Here is a 16,789-nt window from a genome sequence, read left to right as displayed (position 1 = left end):
TTATTTATTTATTTTTCATTGTGATTTGGGTGAAAGCTTACAGTGCAATGTTCATGCACATTTTGTTTCATGACATTGATTGTAATCCCCATAATGTAACAGCTATTTTCCCACTTCTCCTGTGGTTACCTTTCTCCTGTGTCCTTCTTTCCTATGCATTCTTGCTCTCTGAGCTTCTCCCTGTGCACACTCTGCCCTTCTGATCTCTCGTGATTGATTGTTCTAAGGAGTGTACCTACCTGGTGTAAATGTTCACAATTTATGCCTGTCTGTTGGCTAAGAACTCTGGTGGCATAGTGCCTAAAGCATTTGACTGCTAACAAGAAGGCTGGTGGTTCAAAACCACCAGCCACTCCTCAGAAGATTGGGCAATCTACTTCCATAGAGATACTATCTCGGAAATCCAACAAGGGTCGTTATGAGTTGGAATTGACTTCATGGGCAGTGAGTTTGGTTTTGTTTTTGGTATTATTTGGCTGAAAACCATGAGAGTGAGTTCAATTCCAGGGCTGAGGGGTGACTAGGAACCATAGTCTCAGGAGTTTCACCAGTCTCTATCAGACCAGTCAACCTGGTCTTTATTTTGAATTTTGTTCCACATTTTTCTCCTACTCTATCCAGGCTCTCTTATTTTTGTACCTTTCCTCAAGGCTGACAGGGGTACCTGGGCGCCATCTAGTTCTTCTGGTCTCATGGTTATGTAGGCTGAAGTTCACATGGTCCACTAGTCCCTTGGAGTAATTATTTCCATGTATCTTTGATTTTCTTCATTCTTCTTTGCTTCAGACGAGGAGAGACCAATTGTTGCATCTTAGATGGCTGCTTGTAAGCTTTTAAGACCCCGGCTGCTGCTCACCAAAGTAGGATATAGAACAATGTTTTTGTGTAGTATGTTATGCAAGTTGAGCCTGATGTCCCCCACAACCATGGTTGCAAGCCCACGAGCCCAACACCTCATTCCTTCAGGCTGTGGCTAAGAAGTTATCATAACTTTGCTCCCTTTTAGCTCTATAATATATATGGACATTCTTATAGCACATATGAATATGTATGTAAAAATGTCATCTGCCAAACTTATATATGGTCATGGGTATATTCCCTTTTGCCTAGACATACCTGCTCATTCAGCCTGTCTACCTATGTATCCACCCATTGATGAATGTTTGTTATTACTGATAATGCAGGTTTGTGTGTATAAAAATGTTTATCTTTGCTGTCTATACCTCTTGTGCACCCATTTGTGTCTTCCTTTTCCTTAGTGTTATTGTGCTGCTTACTTGCTCTTCATGTATTGCCTTTCCATTCACCCAAATCAATACTTGTCACTTATATATCTAGCAATTTTTCCTCCAATTCCCCATTCCCCCTCATCCCTAGTAACCAAGAAAGAAAGTTTCCTTCTATATATAAACCTTTCCTCGACTTTTTACAATAGTGGACTAATACAATATTTATCCTTCTGTGATTGACTAATGTCATTCAGCACAATGGTCTCCAAGTTCATAAATGTTGTATGGTGTTTTGTGGATTCTACATTATTCTTTACTGTTGCATAGTATTCCATTGTGTGTATGTACCATAGTTTGGGTATCCATTTTACTAAATTTTTAGATTGTTGATTTTGTTAGAGTCTTATGACATCTAAGTGGTGGTCTTAAAACTACAATTTCTAGGAAAGATTTGGAGGTTCTAGGCTACTTCTGTTGACTTTAGTCAACACTCCAAATAGTCTCTTTCTCTCCTCTCATTCCTATCTCTAACGCACATGTAGGCTTATATGTATTACTTTAATTCTGATTGTTTTAAGATATATTTTCCAATTACCTTAATCATAACCAAAGGCAGTGATTTATATAACCCAAGACAAATTTTTTTAATAACATACATATACACTTAGATTTACTGATATATCTGATATTTACTGATAATACTGATATATTTATTAAAATAAATGCCATTTATGACCATGTTAGGAGACTCTGGGCATTGCAGAACACTCAACTACTAGACAAAAGGTTGACGGTTTGAACCCATTGAGAAGTACCTTGGAAAACTGGCCTGGTGATCTGCTTCTGGAAGGTCACAGCCTTGAAGACCTTATTGAGCAATTCAACTCTGCACACATGGGGTTGTCTTAAGTTGGAAATGACTCATTGGTAACTAAGAACACCAACAGGCCTATGTCAGAAATGCACCCCTCTTCATGCATCCCTTTTGCCAATCTGTAAGCCCTGTTTTCATTGTCTCTCAAAATCTTCTCTAAAGGAAAGTGTACACAGTCTGAATTGTGTAACTTAAAGGTAGGGCATCATATAATCTATTGTTCAAACCATTGCACTTAAGAAAGCGAAGGGACTTTATTAATCATTCTGCAAGGACAACAGTTATAAACCACTACTGTCCCAGGCAAACCAGTTGCATTGTCATGTTACAGAATAGAGACAATGAGTTTTTCAGTGACATTCTCGGATAGCTCTGAAATTCAGGTTTGATTAGATTGCATGAGAAGAGTGATTCATGAGAACAGTAGGTGGATGGCCCAGTCTTTGTATATATGTCTCTAGCATGAGCATAGTTACTCAATGAGTTAATCATAAGTATCTTCCGGGTATTTTTTATAATGTGTTTAAACTGAACTCTTGAGTCACACCAATTCTGACCTTAATATATTTTTAACATTTTTATTGTGCTTTTCAAGTGAATTTCAAACAGTGTTAGCCTGCCATTTTCTTCTAATGACTTTAATGGCTGAAATTAATGCCAGACAAAGAGCTTGGTAATGACAGCATAAATGGTACTGTCACATTTCACTTTTTACTAATTTTGTATTATTTCAGCCAGTATATAGTTAACCCACAATGTTTTATTTGCAGAGCACTCTTAAATCACTAGCATTATTATTTGACTTTTAAAGTACATCCATTACCTAATTTCTTGACGTCTGCATATATTAAGAAAGAAATTCACATTTAAATCCTAAAGGAACTCTAATTAGCAGCTTTACAGTTCTTCATATAAACCACTGAGTTAAATAAATGGGTCTTGGTTTAAGTTTGAAAGGACGTGCAGCAAAAGGAATCCTGAACAAAAAGACCCTGTGAATCTAAAATAAGGTCATGCTACCATTAAATACCCAAAAAATTGGCTGCAAGTACCCTTGTGTCTTGCTCATAGCTGAGTCTCTAGCACCTGCAACTGTGTCTGGCCTGTACTAAACACCCATTAAATATTTGTTTGGTGAGTGAATATATTTTTTTTCAATTTGTTTCAAGATACTTATGGCATGTATTTTTTACGCTCAGATAAGACTTTAGTCTATTTATAATATTCCTGTCAATGTGTGGTGGAGGCTTGCAGATTTCTGGCTTTCCCTAATTGTTGATTTAATTAATAAGTTCTGTAGGCTTGTAATTTACAATACTAGTAACCATTTGCTTGAGTAAGGAGTTTTCCATATTCTAATTTTAGTTATACACTGACATTCCTCCTGATTTACAGAGTTGCCCTTTGCTTCTCTTGTACAGAATAAGAAACTAGATGGTGTAACCAAATCCCCCGTTTTTGCTCCATCTGAAGTTTTAGCTAGGGTAATGTTTCTGTAAGCCTGATTTCCAAATGGAATCTAAAGTGCTATTTTAATAAGAATGAGGTATAAAAGAAAGTTCAGTATTTAGGTCTTAAAAGAGTATTTTTTCCTCTGCTCAGTAAGTTACATGAGAGAAACTGTCTCCCTAGGGAGATAATTTCCAAATGGGAATATGTATGTGTTTCTATAATTTTGGCATATCATTGAAAAAAGGGATTATTTTCTCTAGTGAGAAGTGTTATTGTAAGATTTCAGACCTACCCTATTTTAATTGTAGTTCCTATAAGATTGTTGTTACTGTTAGTTGCCACTGAGACAATTTATACACATGACCCCATGCTTGCACAGTAGAACTGTTCTACAGGCTTTACAAGGCTGTAACCTTTTGGAAGCAGATCACCAGGCCTGTCTTCTGAGGTGCTTTTGAACTGTTAACCTCTCAGCTGGAAGTGGAGTGCTTAATCGTTTGTACCCCCCAGGGTGTTTTCTATAAGTTATCATCTCTCCTCATTTTCTTAGGCATAAAGTCTAAGTATGCTTTGTTGTTGTGTTGTTATGTGCCGTCGAGTTGGCCCCGAAGTTTATTTGGAAGAAACCAATATGACCTGTGTTCACTTGTGGTTTTTCACCTTCCTTACCTTTAAGGTTTTAATGCCCTCATTTTTCTTTGTAACATAAATCAAAACATTTTCTCTGGGTTGATTCTGATATTGGTCATTTTTACTTTAGTGTTCATCTTAATACATTTTTCTTCCTTGAGAAGTATTTGCATTTTAAACATTTTAATTTTAGCATTTATCTTTTTAAATGGAATTTTAGGCATCACAAGTTACATTTTGCCAGGAACCACTTCAAGCTTCATAATATAAATTCATGCCCCCCAAGTCCCCACACACTTGTGCATATGCATATATGTGGGCACAAACCATTTTATTTAAGAGTCGGGCTCAGGCATCTGTCTTTTACAACAGAGACTTTTTTTTTTTTTTTTCATTTCAATTTTTCATGGTCCTTAAACAGTTGAATTTTCTTATAAATAAGTTCTGTCTTGGTTTTATCTTCTGGCCATGATTGTAATGCAGGTATGGTAGCAAAAAGGGAATCAAATAGAATTTATGCAACTGCTTTCTTGTTTGCTTTAAGTAGCCTTAGCATGAACCAAAACCATTTATTAAATATAATATAGCAGGCTGTAGTACTGTCACTCATCTTGTTTCCATGCCAGCATAATAAATGCTCTTTGTATACTAGAATCTCACATTAGTAGTATTTGCTCTAGGATGAAAATGTGATGTGAGGGTTGTCTTGGACTTCATTCATAGCATTTATTTCTAAAAGGACAAAAAGAATATTATATAGTAGTTTCATCCATAAGGCTTTTCTATGGCAGAGACTTCAGCATATAATGAGATAATAGAAATCCACTGAAATAAAGTAAAGATATGTGAATTTTGAGTTCCACTGTAAGTTGATCTCTAATAATATTTATATTTCAGGGCGGCTACTCCGGCTAAAAATGTTTCGAGAGGATCATGGGTCATGGATGACAATGTTCTTCAGCACAATTCTCTTTCTCTTCATATTTTCTCACATATACAACACGATTCTTCTAATGGATGGGAACATGGGGTAGGTTATCTTTCCCCTTTCTACTGTGGTGAGTGTTATGTTTGAAATTCATAAGCATTCAAGGAGAATTTTATAATTCTTAGTGATGTAAATCTCTCTTATAAATAGTCTTCCCTAAACAGGTGTAATCTGTGCATTTTTCTTAATTAAGACATTTAAAATCTTTTGTTTCCTAAGAAACTTATAGCAAATTATAGTATTTATATTATGTTCCTTACATGTTAGGTCTTCTCTCTGTGGGGTAGTTTGAGGGAAACTATTAATTTAATTATAGTGACAGAGAGCATGAGAACCAGGAAATCATACTGACTTTACTTATATTCACACAATTAGAAGAGCAAGGCTAAGATGAAGGTCTCCAGTTTACAATTCCATTGTTCTGCAATGTCTGGCTAAATAAAGTATTTGATACTGATGACTTTTTTTTTTCCTTCTCTTTTGACATTCCCAACAGAGGCACCTTTGTTATAAATGGGTCATTTGAAAAGTGGGCCACCCAGTATTAAGTCTAGGGTTGTGATCTATACTTATCAAATCACTAATCAAATCACCATGGCATGACGATGTGCTAACAAGTAAATGGTAGATTTTTTTTCTCCCCAGCTTTCTCCAATTCTTTTGTTATATAATGAAACACAAGAATTGGTCTTTTAGTATAATTTCCTTGTAGTTTGCTTTCAGTAAGTTCTAAAGGCAGGATGTAAAGAGATTGGTTTGATCTACAGCATTAAGAACCAGATTAGTGACAATAATAAACCACCTTAGATATTTGGTGTGCACTGGAGTCATTACTAAGACAGATTTTGATCTATCTCTCCCAATATATCTGAAAGATGGATAATACCCTTTTTTTCTAAATGTAGGCTAGGCAAGATTGTTGTGTAATTCTATAGTGTGCAATTGTTACATATAGATTTTGGCTACCACTGTTCAATTCTCGGAGGGATTGCTTAATTAAAATTTTACGGTTTTCCTTCACTCTTAAAAGAGATGAATAGTAAAGGGAAAATAGATATTTCACAAAGCTTATGTTTAGTCCATATTAACAAGTGATAAACTGAAGAATTTGATTTTTCCAGGCTTTAGGAATTTATTAAAATGCTTTGTCTGTAATTGTTTCTTGGACTAGAGTAATGGTGTTAATACTGGGTTTATTTTTAAATGATGTAGTGACAGATTCTAACCTGTGGCTAGTCAGGATATGTCTCAGATTTAAAGCATTGTCTGGGATTATGGAATTGGGGAGCAGGGAGTTACCAAACATAACCAAAGCTTCCTCTGGGAGGTATGGTGCACTTTCAGTTCTGGGAAGAAGGGGCCCATCTAAAAATTACATTTTGTAGACTATTGCTGGAAACAATACATTAAATAGTATATAAAAGAGATCTATTTGGGCAGAAGTTGAGTTTTCATCTAATTCTTTAAATAATAAAATATAAAATAAAAAAATATATAAAATACTGAGCCAGTCTGTGCTATATTAACTAAAAATGCTTATTTTGGAGAAAAAAGCAGATTGAAAAGCAAGAAATTAGATGAGATAATAGATCACACCTGGAACACTGTAAGTACTCAATAGCTAATAATAAATACAGTCTTTATGATTGCTAACAATTATTGAGCACTCAGCAAGTACTACACATGAGGTATCTCACTTAGCCCTCACAATGACCTTATGCAATAGTATTTTTTATTGTCTATCCAGAAGCTATGGACAGAGAAGTTGTCTGAGGATATATTAAAAGTACATATCCATTTTAGACAATAACAGAGAAAAAGTTGCTGGAAGGCTAGTACAGCTTTGTTTAATGGTTGATCCTGTTAGTCATTCACCATATGCCTCACTAGCCTTTCTCTGCGTCTTTATCCTTGAAGCTGATTTTGGATATTCAAAGAAGTAGGAAATAAGAGAATAGTTACTTTGGGATTTATGTGCATTAACTGAAAATAGTTCTTTTTTATTCTTAGAATGAATATATTATTATATATTCTTTTGTAACTCTTGCCTGATATGCCTCATCTTCTACTTTTTTTTTTCTTAATCCAAAGTAAGGGACAACTAGTTTTGTTCTACAGATAAAAAAAAATAATTACCATTTACTTAAGATATGTTACCAACTTTTATAAAACACACTCTTTTATAGTATACACTCTTTTTATACACACCCTTTTTATAGTATACATGTCAAAGCAGAAATGTAAACTTGGAGAACAATCATTTCTTAGAGAAAATGTATACAACTGCTTTTGGGGTCCTCTAGGAGGATGGACATCGTGTTATCTGAGATACTGCCTTATCCTTTGTAGTAGGTCATGGAATGATGAAGCCAGAAGGTGAGGAAAGGACAATGGCACATAGATAGCACATATTGGCTTGTTTTACAACAGAGGAATGCTAGTGGTGGAGAGGAATACAAGATTCTTAAACTGAATCTGATTTAGGGAATTCTGGTGTGTCTTGGTTTGTGGACTTCTCTAGGATTTTTGGCCTAGAACTATTCTCAAAACAGTTTCAAGGATTTTCTATGATGGTTAGACCTGTGTTCATATATTTTAAGGATTCTCTTTATAGTTTTACACTTTCAAACAGGCCTGGAATGAGTGAGTTTAGGTTCCAGGAAGAAAGGTTTTTCTAGACTAATTTGTGTGTGTGTCTCTGTGTGTGTATGTGTGTGTGACAGTTTTAGGATTGGGTATAAATTCTGTCTAAGCTGAAATCCTTGAATTTATTAAGAGAACAGAATCCCTAGAATTATCTAGACCAGAAACTTAAGATTTTTGTCAGAATTGATTTGGTGAGAATCAGGCTGCCTGTCTCCTGTTTGTCTCCTTACAGTGGATTCCCTGAAGTATGCAGTAACTTTTATGACTTAGTCATCTCTGGCACTCAAGCTGAGAGGCAGTCAGATGAAGAAGGAAAGAAGTAATTTAGGTGGCTGGGTTGAAAGGGACCAAAGCTCAGAAAATAGTCCATATTTCTCACTACTACAGAGAAGTCTATTCCCACCTTTGATTTTCTCTCTGTGAGCTGGTGGGACAGTGGTTAAGCAGTCACCTGCTGACCAAAAGTCAGAAGTTTGAACCCACCAGCTGCTCTGTGAGAGAAAGATGTAGCAGTCTGTTTTCGGAGATTACAGTCTATGGGGCTGGTCTACCCTGTCCTATAGGGTTGCTTTGAGTTAGAATCAACTTAAAGGCATTGCCTTTTTTTTTTTTTTTTTAATAGTAAGTTTGAGATTAAGAAGTGTGAAGTCTCCTACTTTCTTCTTCTTCTTCAATATTAAAGCTACTTGGGTCCTCCTTCCTTTCCATAGAAAGTTGAAGATTAGTTTTTCCATTTAATTAAAGAATGTTCTTGGGATTTGGGTCAGGATTGAATTATCTACATATTGATTTTGGTAGAATTGACATTATCACAATGTTCAGTCTTCCAATCCATGAGCATGAAATTTCTTGCAGTAGTGTTTTATAATTTTCCTTGTATAAGTCTTTTACATCCATGATTTGGTTAATTCCTAGGTACTTTTTCCCTTTTGGGGGTTATTGTAAATAGTATTGATTTCTTCATTTCCTTTTCAGAGTCCTCTTTGTTGGTGTACCAAAAAAACAAACCAAATGCACTGTCTGTGGGGTCGGATCTGACTCAATGTGACCCCTCCTTGGGCTTCTGAGGTGGTATCACTACGGAAGTAGATTGCCCAATCTTCCTTCCGAGAGTGGCTGGTGGGTTTGAACCGCCATCCTTCTGGTTAGCAGTCAAGTGCCTTAGGCACTATGCTACATTTTTGTATGTTAATCTTGTACCCTGATACTTTGCTGAATCCTTCTATTAGCTCCAAGAACTTTCTTGTGAAGTCTCTGGGATTTTACATGTATATATAGAAATAACATGCCATCTATGAGTAAGATAATTTTACTTCTTCCTTTCCAATTTGATAACCCTTTATTTCTCTTTGTTGCCATACTGCTTTAGTTGGGACTTTCAGTACAGTATTGGATAAGGATATTGATAAAGGACATCCTTGTCTTATTCCAGTTCTCAAGGGGAATGTTGTCAGGCTTTCTCCAAAATGTTGACTGTTTTGCTTAGATGGCCTTAATTATGTTGAGGATTTTTTTTTTTTTCTATTCCTATTTTGCTGAGAGTTTTTATCAGGAAAGATTGTTGGATTTTATCAAATGCTTTTTCTGTGTTGATTAATAGGATCATGTGATTGTTTTCCTTTATTTTATTTATGTGGTGAACCACACTGATGGATTTTCTAGTGTTGAAACATCCTTCAACCCTGTTATGAATCCCACTTGATCATGATGTATTACTTTTTTTGATATGCTGTTGAATTCTATTGGCTAGAATTTTGTTGAGAATTTTTGCATCTATAATTATGAGAGATACTGGTTTGTAATTTTCTTTTTTCTGGTGTCTTTGCCTGCTTTTGGTATTTGGGTTGTGCTGGCTTCATAGAATGAAATAAGGAGAATTCTATCCTTTTCTATGTTCTCAAATAGTTTGAGTAGTATTAGTGTTAACTCTTCTTTGAATGTTTAGCTGTTTGGGCTGGTTTGTTTGTGTTCTTGGGAGTTTTATTAAGTGACATCTTCAATTTCTTCTTTTGTTATGGACCTGTTCAAATTTTCTACCTCTGCTTGTGTTAGTTTAGGTAGGTAGTGTGTTTCTAGGAATTCGTCCATCTCTTCTAGGTTTCCAAATTTGTCAGAGTATAATTTTTCATATTATTCTGTTATGATGCTTTTTATCTCAGTAGGTTCTGTTGTAATACCAGATATTTCATTTCTTATTTGGTTATTTACATCTTCTCATTTTTTCCTTTGCCACTTTGGCCAGTGGTTTGTCAGTTTTATTGACCCTTTCAAAGAACTAACTTCTAGTCTGGTTGATTCTTTCTATTCTTTTTCTGTTTTCTAGTTCATTTATTTCCACTCTGATCTTTATTTCCTTTATTCTGGCGGACTCCTCTCTCTGCTCTTTTTCTATTCCAGTTATATAATTAAGCTTTTGATTGTGGCCCTTCTTTTTGATGTGTACATTTATTGCTATAAATCCCTCTCTTTTGGTGTGTCACAAACGTTTTGATATGTTGTGTGTTCATTCTCATTTAATTATGAGAATTTGTAAATTTCATTTTAAATTTCTTTTATTACTCAGTAGATTTTAAGTAAAATGTTATTCTATTTCCATGTATTTACTTTTTTCCTTCCTCTTTCTGTTACTAATTTCAAGTTTTATAGTGTTATGATCAGAGAAGATATTGGTATGATTTCAGCGTTTTAAAATTTATTGAAGCTAGCTTTGTAGCTTAAAATAAGGTCTCTTCTGAAGAATGATCCATGTGCATTGGAGAGGAATGAGTGGTGTGCTACAGTTGGGTGGTGTGTTCTGTTTATTTCTATGAGGTTGTGTTGGTTGATTGTGTTATTTAGATCTTCTGTATCTTTCTTAAGTTTCTTTCTAGTTGTTCTATTCATCATTAAGTGTTAAAGAGGTGGCAGAGCGCCTAAGGCACTTGACTGCTAACCAGAAGGCTGGTGGTTCAAATCCACCAGCCACTCCTCGGAAGGAAGACTGGGCAATCTACTTCTGTAGAGATAGTGCCTCAGAAACCAAAGGAGGGGTTGCTATGAGTTGGAGATGACTCAATGGCACATAACAACAACAACAACTATTATTTTAGAACTATCTCTTTCTGTTTTCAATTATGTTAGAGTTTGTTTTATGTATTTTGGAACTCTGTATTGGATGCATAGGTATTTATTATGGTTTTATCCTCTTGGAGAATTGACCCATTAATCATTATAAAATACCCTTCTTTGTCTTTTATAAAATAGACTTACAGTCTACTTTATCAGAGATTATTGTTGTCACTCCTGTTCTCTTTTGATTGCTGTTTGCTTGATATATATTTTCCATCCTTTGTTTAACCTACTTATGTCTTTGTGCCTACGTTGTGTCTCTGGTAGGCAAGATATTGATGGATCTTTTTTTTTTTTAAAATCCATTCTGCCACTCTCTTTCACTGGTGCATTTAAACCATTTCTGTTCAGTAAGATTATTGATAGGTATATATTTACTGCTGCCATCTTATTACCCTTTTTTTGTGTGTGTGGTGATATGTGTTTGCTTTTTCTGCTTAATTTTCCATGCTGAGTCCTTTTTCATTTATGGGTTTTCTTTTTCATATACTTCCTTTTTGTTGATTTTGTATTTACTGAGCTTTTTTTTTTTTTTTTTCTCCTTCTTTATTTTGGTGACTAGATTTATTAATTTATTTTGTGGTTACTCTGAAATTTACCTTTATCTTCCTAAGTTTAAAACTATCTGTTATATCTTTATAATGCCTTGACTTCCTCTCTATATGGACGTTTTGTAACTATACTATTTTGTTCTCTGTTTTTTGTTTTGAACTTGTTGTCATTTACAGATTGACACCTCTGGTTCCTTCTTTTCAGTTTTGCAGGTTTATTTTACTTTTGTGAATAAATCTGGCTTGGTATCAGAGTAATGCTGTCCTGTGCCTTAATCTCAGGTGTTTGTCTGATTTCATTGGTTCTCTTGATAAAGGACTCTCTTTGATATTTCTTGTAAGATTGGTCTGGTTTTTACAAATTCCCTTAATTTCTATTTTTCTGGAAATGTCTTAGTTTCACTATCATATTTGAAAGACAATTTTGCTAGATATATGATTTTTGATTGACAGTTCTTTTCTTTTAGGGTTTTATATATATCATCCTACTATTTTTCTTGCCTGCACCATTTCTGCTTAGAAATCAGTGTTTAGTTTTATTGGTGCCCCTTTGTAGGTGATATTCAATTTTTCATCAACTGCTCTCAGAGTGCTTTCTTTGTCTTTGGTTTTGGAAAGTTTGATTATGATATGTCTTGATGACTTTCTTTTGGTGTCTATCCTGTATGGGGTTTGTTGGGTTTCTTGAGTGGAAACTTTATCCTTCAAGATACTAAGATAGTCATTTGCCAATATATCTTCTAAAATTCTCTCTGTGCTTTCCCCCCTCTAGAATTCCTATTATGTGTAAATTATTTCTCTTCATAGTGTTCCACATAACTTTAAGACTTCCTTCATTCTTTTTCTTGCTTGTTCCTCAAACAAATTAATATCAAGGAATTTTTCCTCTATTTTGATGATTCTTTCTTCCATTTTTAATTCTACTTTATGTCCTTCCATTAAGTTACCTTTTTCTGACATTTTATTGTTAATCTTTTGAATTTCTAGTTGTTGTTTTTGTAGGATTTCTAATTGTATATTTATTTTGTCATTTTGTTCTTGTATTATTTTCCTAATTCTTATAGGATTTTTTTTTCTTTCTATTTTCCTCGATCTCTTTCAGGATCCAATCTATAAGCCTTTTGAATTCCTTATCAGGTAGTTCTGTTACCATCTCTTCCTCTCACTCTTTATTTTTCTCACTGTTTGAGCTATCTTATCCTGTTTGGTCATATGATTTGTTATTGTCTGCTGTCTTTGAGACATTAAGATGTTTATTTGTATATTTCTACATTGATTGTATGTATGTATATTTTGTGCTGATTTTTAAAATTTCTTTTGATGTATCTAGAATTTTGTCTCTTCTTTCTCTTTAGAATGTCTTTCTTCCTTTGTATTATTTTAACTGTTGTTGTTTTGTCATTATGTTCTATGTGTGACTTTAGAGGTATCCGTTGGCTGAGTGTGATTTCCTCTCACTAGTGTATTAGGCACTTCACTGCTAACCAGAAGGCTAGCAGTTCAAACCCACCAGCCACTCCTCGGAAGGAAGGTTGGGCAATCTACTTCCATAGTGATACTGCCTTGAAAACCCAAGTGGGGTTCAACTTGATGGCACATAACAACAACAATAACAACAAAACAACAGTGTATATGGTGAGTCTCACCCATGTGTGGGTCCTCTGTGGTTAGGCTCATATGTCTTCCTTCTCCAGATTGAGTGGAAGTAAGAGAACAGGCTCTTTCTTTGATATTGGGTGACAAGTGTTGGGTGGTCAGGGTTCCTCCACAGCCCTTGTGGGACCATAGGATCCTTCTAGGTTGATACTAGTAATTAGTGCATCTCTGGAGGTAAGGGCAGGATGTCTCTGTATCTGCTGTAAGGGCGTGTTACCCAAATGGATGGGGTACGGCCACTGTATATGCACAAATTGATGTGCCGGTAGGTGGTGAGGTGTCAGGGGTTTTCAGTGCAAATGCAAATGGCCTTCAGGGACTGTTTGAGTGTGGGATATATGACGTTGCAGCTGGACTGGAGGTCAGTTGAGGACACTAGGATGTCTGGCTTGTTGTTTGGCAGAGGTACGATAGTGCCTGTCAGAATGTGTCTGTTGCTTATGAGGTGATGTGTCTGTCTGGCCAGTCACAGTGGCATAGGTATAGGGAACATTCTCGCTAGTCACTAGGTTGGGTGCTGTGTGTATGCACTGCTGGTTGCCAGCTGGTCTGAGCAAGGGTACACAGGTCTCTGGTTACCAGGTAGGTGGCATAGGAACTTGCACTGCTTGTCACCAGGTGGGTAGGGTGGTGAGACAGGAGAAGGGGTGTCTCATACCTCCAGCTGCTAGGCTGGGGTGACTTGGGAGTATACAGAATGGGCAGAAGCCCCCTTTTTCAGATCTGATGGTGGAGAAGCACACAGTGCAGGAGCCACGCACTGCAGATTGCTGGGTGGGGGGAAGAGAGGCCCACTACTGATCACTGGAAGAGTATGTGGGGAGGATGAGGGAGACAGCATGTCCTCCCTGTCTCTAGCATGGGAGCTAGCAATTCCACATAGTGCAGCCAGCAATCAGGCTCCAGCCCTGACCAAGTTCAAGGAGGGTGTATCTGTCCAGAGTCCAGATGGGTGGGGTATTTCTAGCCATCACTCCAAGGATACTCCACTCCACCAGTGCCACCTGCCCAAATGATCAGACACCTCTATTAGTAAGTGGTTCTGTTGCTATTTTCTGGTTCCTTCTTTGCTCTGTGTTAACTTGGGCTCTTGTCTGCCTTCCTGCACTTTCCCTCCTTAATTCCAGTTCATGTTCTACTTACTTTGCCTTGCTCCAGGTTTTGTATACACAGTATCCCTGTCTCCTATTGGGGATTCTGTGAAGTTGCCTTCCTATGCTTCTCACCTGGTAATGCTACTCACTTTGTCTCAAGATGGCCATGCTGCACAGGGCCAGCTGGCAGGTCCCTAGTCTGTAAGTCTCCTCTTTTGCTGTTTTCATTGAGTTTCTCTTTCCCTTTGGTGTTTGATCTAATTCTTTATCTTTCCATCCACTCTTCTGAGTTCCCAGATTGTCATCTCTTTCACTTGATTTATCAGTTCCTTGCTGTAGGGGATGGTGTGGTGTGTGTGACCATCTTGGGTCATCATCGTGGGCCATCACTCATTAGAGTTTATTTTTGTCTTACTTTTTTTCCACTTTGATATGTCTGGTGCCTTTCCTTTCATAACCAAAAACACATCAGTATATTTTCAAATATAATATATAATACTATAAGCACTTATACTAGTCCTAAAGGAACCAATACTGTGAAATGAATGCTCCTGTCCTCTCAGAATATAAAGGCCACTGTCACAATGTTTTATTTATTTTTAAAAGAGCAGTTGTCCTTTTTTCCTTTTACTGTACTATCTGTTTAAGAAACATGAAACTGTTTTCCTCCACAGTGATAGGACTTGACTTGATTCAAAATGATTAAAACATGATGGCTTATCCCCAAATGTTTTTTTTTTTTTTTTTTTAATTTCCTCTGTGTTCAACTAGGTATCTTAATGTTCTATTTAGAAATTCTGTGAGGAATGAGGACAGATGTGCACCAAAATCTGGGTCGAGATCTTTACTGATGAGGAACTGAGCTATTCACACAGGGCTAGGAAATATTTTTAGTGTTTGGACACTTCAAACGCTTTTTTGAAGTTGTCTTTCTGAAGAAATTCTTAGTAAAGTAATTTTTATAGCATCCATAGAATAAACCCTTATTTCAGTAAAGAGCTACCTGGTCATTATTTAGAATATCCTCATTCCCCAAAAGGATAACACATGCATAGTGTGCATGGACTGAAAATGGTGGGAAAGCAAAGTGAGCATACAAAGTCACTCACAAATTGCATTTATAAAAATATTCCAGAAAGAACCACTTGATGGCAGCAAAAGGCATATTTTCAGTACTGATTGTCTTAAGTATTATAGGTTTTCTCCTTTGAAAAGAAAACAATCTTCTCCCTTCTGAATTTCTGAAATTTGAAGTGAAAATATCTACTTCATTTTGTTAATTGACTGTTTGAAGAAATCTACAGTAATGCTACAGAAATCTATAATAAACACTTATGGATTTGTGATATACTTTACCCCTAAAAAAGGAAAGTACAAACTTCATGTTCTAAAACAGATTTGTTAGGTGCCTTCGAATCCTCTCAACTCATGATGACATTATGTGCAATACAAATGTGGCCCAGTCCGGCACCACCTTGATTTTTGCTATGTGCCCATGTTCATTGATGTGGCCACTGTGTATTTTGAGTGCCTTCCAACCTAGGGGACTCAACTTCCAGCACCATATTGGACAGTATTCTGTTGTGACCCATAGAGTTTTCATTACCTAATTTTTGGAAGTAGACTTCCAGGCCTTTCTTCCTAATCTATCTTAGTCTGGAAGCTCTACTGAAACCTGTTCACAATGGGTGACCCTGCTGGTATTTAAAATACCAGTGGCATAGTTCCCAGAATCATAGTAATGCAAAAGCCACTACAGTTAAACCAACTGGCAAACAGGTTTATCTGTTGCTGTTGAATCAATTCTGACTCATAGCAACCCTATAAGACAGAGTAGAATTGCCCTATGTGGCCTCCAAGGCTATAATTTTTACAGAAGTAGACTGTGGTACAGTGAATTACTTAATATGGCTCTTCCAGCCATGTTCTTTGTGACTCCCAGCAGATGACTGGCTGGAATTTTGCAAATGTGAGGTACTTGTGGCCCACCAAGGGGACTGGATAGCCTGTTAATAATGTAAATAAGGTACATGGCTCCCTTATGTGGGTGGGACTGTACAGAAATTGTTTGGAACCCTAATGTAGGGGCTGGTCAGTTTTGTCCTCCCACTAGGCTTACAATGAGCCTTTCCAGAAACAAAAGTGGGGGATAGCACTCCTATCAAGAAAGAAGAGCTAAGAATGGAGTGCATCCTTGGACCTGAGATCCCTGCACTGAGACAGTGAGAAGCAGTGGCATGAGATAGAATGGTGGGCTTCCCGACCCATGAAGTGAGAAAGCTGAGTGCCTCCAGGCAAGAGGTTTACTGGAGGAGTGGGGTGCCTCTCTGGGCATCTAGCAGCAGAGCTAAAAGAGTTTTGCAACACTTGCAGAGGCCAAGGGATTACAGGGCCTAGAGGCTGAGGCCAGAGAAAAGTGTGCCTCTGGCATAGTAGAGAAGCTGTCCCGATTAAAGACTGTATCCTGAGTTGTTTCTGATCCTGAATGGTAGCCTTTTACTTCCCTCATAAACCCTATAATGTTGAGTATTGTCTTTGAGTTCTGTGTGGCCATTACAACA

General features: G+C 36.7%; 1 protein-coding gene across 1 annotated transcript in view; it reads left to right on the top strand.

The window, feature by feature from the left end:
* The window catches only part of TMEM117 (transmembrane protein 117), a 753,498-nt gene that overhangs the window by 125,295 nt on the left and 611,414 nt on the right, over nt 1-16,789 (top strand). Inside the window, 1 exon segment of the mRNA XM_007937920.1 lies at nt 5,083-5,215. Within this exon segment, the coding sequence (XP_007936111.1) occupies nt 5,083-5,215 (133 nt within the window).

Source organism: Orycteropus afer, unplaced genomic scaffold (genome assembly GCF_000298275.1).
Source record: "Orycteropus afer afer isolate SDZICR_OR568_19922 unplaced genomic scaffold, OryAfe1.0 scaffold00045, whole genome shotgun sequence".
Taxonomy (NCBI): domain Eukaryota; kingdom Metazoa; phylum Chordata; class Mammalia; order Tubulidentata; family Orycteropodidae; genus Orycteropus; species Orycteropus afer.
Note: the sequence above shows the minus strand (reverse complement) of the source record. Positions and strands in the feature narration are given on the sequence as shown.